The sequence below is a fragment of the Leptinotarsa decemlineata genome, unplaced genomic scaffold (genome assembly GCF_025532065.1).
Source record: "Leptinotarsa decemlineata unplaced genomic scaffold, Ldec_3_MD MMD2_tig00003308_RagTag_RagTag, whole genome shotgun sequence".
In the NCBI taxonomy this organism is placed as follows: Eukaryota; Metazoa; Arthropoda; class Insecta; order Coleoptera; family Chrysomelidae; genus Leptinotarsa; species Leptinotarsa decemlineata.
Genome location: NW_027412586.1, coordinates 64835 through 71282, shown reverse-complemented (window position 1 = coordinate 71282; position 6448 = coordinate 64835). Strand labels below are relative to the sequence as shown.

Sequence of the window (6448 nt, the reverse complement as noted above, 5' to 3'; positions counted from 1 at the left end):
TAGCTTTCGGTTTTACAAGTACCAATTTGAACGGGGAAGACAGACCTCAGTGCTTCATATGCTACGAAGTTTTGTCAAATGAGTCGATGAAACCGGCCAAACTCCGACGTCACTTAGAAACAAAACACCAGGAATATCGTGACAAATCAAAAGCCTTCTTCAAAGTTAAAGCCTCGTAATTGGAACAAAGTAAAAAAACAATGATAAAGACTGCTACTGGGACCAATAACGAAAGCGCTGTATTAGCGTCCTACCAAGTATCTTTGCCAGTTGCAAAAAGTGGTAAGCCCCACACCATTGCTGAAGACTTAATTTCACCTTGTGCTAAAATCATGGTTTCTGCTATGTTAGGTGACGAAGCTTCAAAAGAATTGGACGTTGTATCGTTATCAAACAATTGATGATTTGTCGGGAAATGTTGAAGAACAGCTGATTTTCTACGTTAAAGCAACCAGATTTTATGCTTTGCAATTAGATGAGAGCACAGATATTAGCAATGATACAATCTTGCTTGCATATGTTCGTTACGAACACAACAACATCATAAGTGAGGATTTTTTATTTTGTTTACCTTTACCTTCGTGTGGCAGTTAGCACCGACGGTGCTCGGGCTATGACCGGGACACGAATAGGGCTGCAGGCGCGCGTTAAGAAGATGAATCCAGCTATTCTCTGGCATCATTGTGGCATTCATAAGGAGGCATTAGCAACTGAAAACATGCCAGAACAATTTAAAACAGTGTTAGACGACATAATGCAGGTGGTGAATTTTATTAAATCTAGGCCTTTAAATTCTCGTATTTTCGGTATCATTTGTGAAGAAATGGGAAGCATTCACAAGCAGTTATTATTGCACGCTGAAGTCTGTTGGTTATCTCGTGACAAAGTTGTGACGCGTGTTTTTCAGCTGAGAGATGAGATCAGAATGTTCTTTTTGAAGAATTCTGGACACAGCGTCAGCAAATATGCTGATCACTTCAATGACTTTGGATGGCTTACAATGGCAGCATATTTGGCTGATATGTTTAGTGCCCTTAACAAGTTGAACTTAAGTCTACAAGAGAGAGATACCAACATCTTCCAAGTCGATGATAGAATTGAAACGATGCTAAAAAAACTTGACCTTTGGATAAATCGTACAATTCAAAAAAACTATAATCACTTTCCAACAGCGTTTTTGGAGTCCTCTGGTGAAGCAATATTGCCAGCACAAGTACAAGATAAAATGGTGACACATCTCCGCACTTTGAGGTCTTCGTTTCGGGATTATTTTCCAGTACCCGACAAAAATAAAAATTGGATATCTGACCCTTTCAACACAGATGTTTCTGATATTACTGGCTTGAAAGCGGCACAGGAAAACCAATTAATAGAAATATCTTGTGATTCAGCATTGAAACGCAATTTTAACGAATCTTCACTATCAAGTTTTTGGGTGAATGTAAAGACAGATTATGAGAAGATATCGGACGAAGCACTGAAACATTCACTGCTTTTTTCAACCATATACCTATGTGAAAAGGCATTCTCTACTCTTGTGTATACAAAAAACAAATACAAAAACAGATTACAAGTAGAATCTGATTTGAGATTACATCTTAGTAGCAACATCAACCCGAATATTCCTGATTTAGTTGTAAAAAAGCAACACCAACTTTCACATTAATTTTTTTTTTCATATTTTTCATAATAAACAGTTATAATTACCTCCTGTATTTGTTTTTTTGTATTTGTAATAACTAAAATGAATACCTAATCCGTTTTTTTGCTGTTTATTTTATTAAGGGGGTCCGTGAAAACTGTGCTAGATTTCCTAACGGTCCGTGGACTGAAAAAGGCTGGGAAACGCTGTATTAGAGGATGTTTTTACGAAGAAGACTTATTACGAACCGAAAATCCTGACGTATATCTGATTGAAGGTGTTGAAGAGAAGAAAAAATAAAGTATATGTGAAGTGGTTAGGCCTTCCTAGCAAACAAAATTTTTGAATTGATGAATCAAATATGGTTTAAATGTATCTACTATTGTATTTATGAATAAAGTAATGTTCATTATTGTTTTCATTTCAATTATATGTATGTGAATTGAAAAATATTGCAGCGGTAAACGTTGCCCCAGCCATTCGTAACGTTCTGTGTATACCAAACCAAATTCCTTTCTCGCCTATATTTTTCAATTCTAGATATTGAAAACACATTATCATTCCCAAAACTAATCGCCATCACTTCGAAATGCACTCTCCAACTCTGTTCGCCAATTATCTCACACTGATAATGCCGTCTCATAAAGTTGAGTCGACTCCTCAAGCTCTGCCTGAGCTTGCATTCTCGAACGATGATTGAATTGATTATCATTCACAATTTTTGAACAGAGTTCATCTGCATCTTTACACATTTTAGCCAATTCATCCTTCACTAATGCAATCTTGGCATCTAATGCTTGAAGAGTTTCTTTATTAACATCAATAGCTCGCTCACTCTTCTCAAGTTTATCAAAAGCCATCTGTGGCTTTACAAGGCGGCATTTTGCTTTCTTTTTCATTTCTCCAAACCGATGTAGTGGACTGAGAGAAGATAGCGATTCAGCTTTCAAATCACCCTTCATTTCTTTAGGTACACCTTTTGGCTTCCTCTTCGATCTGTCACTTTTCGTTGTGGATTTTTCCTCTCGCACAACACTTTTTGATTGTTTCTTTTCTTTGAAGTCGGTGACAATCGATGGAGATGCATTAGTAACCTTCCTCTTGATTGTTATAGATTTCTTATCAACACCAAGAGGAAGGGTAGATGAAGGGTGTTTGAGTGGTGATGATTGCGAAACGATTGGATTTTCAACAAAATATATATATATATATATATATATATATATATATATATATATATATATATATTATATATATATATATATATATATATATATATATATATATATATATATATATATATATATATATATATACGGGCTGATTCATGGTGACGTGAATTAGACGTTTCTGGTGAACCAGACAACGGATCACTTTGAAAATTTAATGGAGGGCATATTCGGACATTCTCTAGCCAACTAAAATATTTTTGACAATGCGGTGTTGCCGCTTCTATTAGAAAGCAGTAGAAACTTTGATTTTTCAAATGGAACACTCTGTATATAATATTATTTTTGGAATCTCCAACAATTGCCCGACAACTTTTTTTGATATTTCCCTATACCTATCTGTTACCGTTTTCGAAATAAAAATTAATTTCAATTTTTTTCTTCGAAAATCATGACTTCTAAAAATGCCGATATCTTTTAGTTAAGAAGTACTATGATATCGAAATTTGGTTTGGAGTTAGGTGATACTTGGACACTTCCCACACGTCAGCCTAATCTCCGTTACTTCAATACAGGGTGGTAAAAAAATACAGTTTTTTCGTTTGCTTGAAAAAGTTGCTGAAATTTGATTATTTCAAATGGAACACCATGTATATTATTGAAAATTCGGAAAGCTGCTGAAATTTGATTTCTTTCTATTTATATCATACCTATACCTAACTAGTCAAGTTTCGGACTTATGAACATTTATTTGTGAAAATGTCCCTTCAGAATAGTATTTCCATTCGGTATTTGGTAAGCAGGCCATGATTACTATTTGACAGTAGCGTTGTGACATTCTCCTAATAATATCGACATTTTCGTCACTTCAGAAGTTGCAAATACCTTCAAAACGATGGAACAAAACTATTCAAACGAAGTTCTTATGAATTTGTTTATTATTTTTGGACAGTGTGACAAAATTATCAGCAGAACATGTAGAAAGTCCAATGAAATGTATCCGAATCTACCGCCAATGAACCTCAAGAAATTTATACGAATTCAGAATGTCAAGATGAATACTCAAAAAGTAGTTGCTGCATCAAACAGAATATCTGCTATTGATGCAAATAATTGGATAGGCGAGTCAGATTATGAGGATGCTAACATTCCGCTAGAGGAAGTGATAGTTGAAGAAGGTGTTGGAGTCGATGAAGAGGAGATTGACCTTGGAGTCAACGAAGTTGAAAATGAGGCTAACGAAAACGATGAAGATGAAAATGAGGCTAACGAGAGCGATGAAGATGATGACATGATCGATGAACTGGTCGTCGATGGTGAAGACGATGATGAAGGGGTTGTAGCTGATTCATCTGAAGGTGATGGTGCTTTGAGAATCGGTCTCCGATTGCTCAACATCACCGACACATTAGAAGATCCTATGGATTTATATTGCGTGATGGACGCGCATGTGCAGATCCGAACGATTGATGACAACATCAAAAAGCTATGTTGGTGTTGTTTTCAATTTTACTCGATTCGGAACAATAACGGCGGCTGGCATCAACATGTAAACATCCATGATACGGTCTCTATGATGCAGCTGAGTCAGTATTGGTGTGAGGCATGTGAAAGACCGCTCACAAATTTCACAAGAGTTTCAGCATGCATAATATGTAATAATGTCAAACCTGTGACAGAATAACCGTGGACCTATTTGTCAAAAAAAAACAACAGCCTTTTTCAGGGCTACATTATTCACACAAACAGTAGTAGTAGTATTCACAGATTATGTGACAAATTACTACTTTGACTGAAAAGTCGAAGTTGGGAATTTGGTAGGCATTGAATATCTGTGTACATGATGAGTACTACTTAAACTGAAAGTTGAAGTTGGCAGTTTGTCAATCATTGAATATATACATATATATATATATATATATATATATATATATATAATATATATATATATATATATATATATATATATATATATATATTATATATATATATATATATATATATATATATATATTATATATATATATATATATATATATATATATATATATATATATATATATATATATATATATATATATATATATATATATATATATATGCATATAATGATGAGTACTACAAAGTGGGTTGATGGTACTTTTACATACATTTTGTTTGAGACTATAATGTTAACCTAATATTAACAATGGTATGAACCTGTTTCTGTTTGAAAGTATAGTGATAGCTCTGAAAAGAGCTGTTTTTGCAGTCTTCAATTGTAGTCCTGAAGAGGGTTATAATATTTAAGACTATAATGCTGTCCTAATGTTAACAATGGTATGAGCCTGTTTCTTTTTGAAAGTATAATGATAGCTCTGAAAAGAGTTGTTTTTGATTCAGTCTTCAATTATAGCCCTGAAAAGGGCTGTTTTCTTTTTATTAATCCAAATTGTCAGTATTCACTTTGAGAATAAGGGAGTCGGTATCAGTGTAGAGTAAGGACCCATCTTCTCCAAACTGTTGTTTGATAGTTCCATAGAAAAAATCATACAAAAATGTTTTGGATAATTTCAGAATGGAAAATCTCAAATACAGTGATTTATCATAATGAACTGTTACTCCAGCCAATTGAATGGCAACAAAATTTTCTGTAAAAATGGAGCATTTTTTGAAATTTGGTCCCGATATGAGACAACTAGCACCTATAGTACTTTTTATATTTTCCCAATGTGTAATGAGTCTAACATCAATTCTATCGTCTTTGTTTTCCATTGTTTTTCTATAGACTGCATTATGCATTAGTTTGTAGGAATCTTTTTCAGATTTGTTATTAGACCGATTACGCATTTCAGTTTCCAAATCCATATAGGGCTTCATCCAACATGATTGCTTGAACCTCAATACTCTATATGTGTTCATCACTATCAAACCATGATTACAGCTTGCTGTAAGTTTCTATAGTAAACAATATACTTTCTTCCATCGTTTGAATTTGGAAATAATTTGGGAACTTTCGAATTTGCATATGGAGGTATCAAACGTTCAACTAAGAATGGAAAATCGGAATGTTTATCGTGAAATTCTTGGGGATAATGTATATCCACTTCCAATACATATCCATAATGACTATCAACTTCCACATTCATTATATCAAAATTGAGAATTTCATGAGGTGTTAACCATGAAAATTCACCTGTTGGTAATGGTTGTGACATGCTGTGACCATATAGATTTGTTGCATCCAAGTATGAAATGAATGAAGATGGTTCATTTGGATTATAAATCGGTAAAAATTCATTGTTTCCTTTCTGTAGTGACTGATTCCACCACGAATACCTTTTTGAAAGAAGTGAACCATATCAATGTCATATAGTAATTCCAATTCAATATTAGTATATTTCAACATGGCATCCCACGATAATCCGGGTGCGGTGAAGTATTGTGCCGGATCCAATGCATACTTATCAACAGATATATTTCTAAAGTTTTGAAGAATGTCACATAATAGTAACACATCTGATTTTGAATATAAATCAGAGTATTCACATAATCATTATCTGATATATTATGTTCACAATTGAGTTTATTGAGTTTATTATTTGCACCTAAATTCTTCAAAAAACTAGGCATGGATCTTAAACTATCAATGAATCTC

The 6448-nt window shown here is 33.8% G+C and overlaps 1 protein-coding gene across 1 annotated transcript; it reads left to right on the top strand.

Annotated features, from left to right (window-relative positions):
• The first annotated feature begins 655 nt into the window (after positions 1-655).
• Positions 656-1666, top strand: LOC141483302 (zinc finger BED domain-containing protein 5-like). The gene has a single exon (XM_074177801.1). It carries the CDS (start codon positions 656-658, stop codon positions 1664-1666), a length of 1011 nt encoding a protein of 336 aa, XP_074033902.1.
• The last annotated feature ends 4782 nt before the right edge of the window (positions 1667-6448 follow it).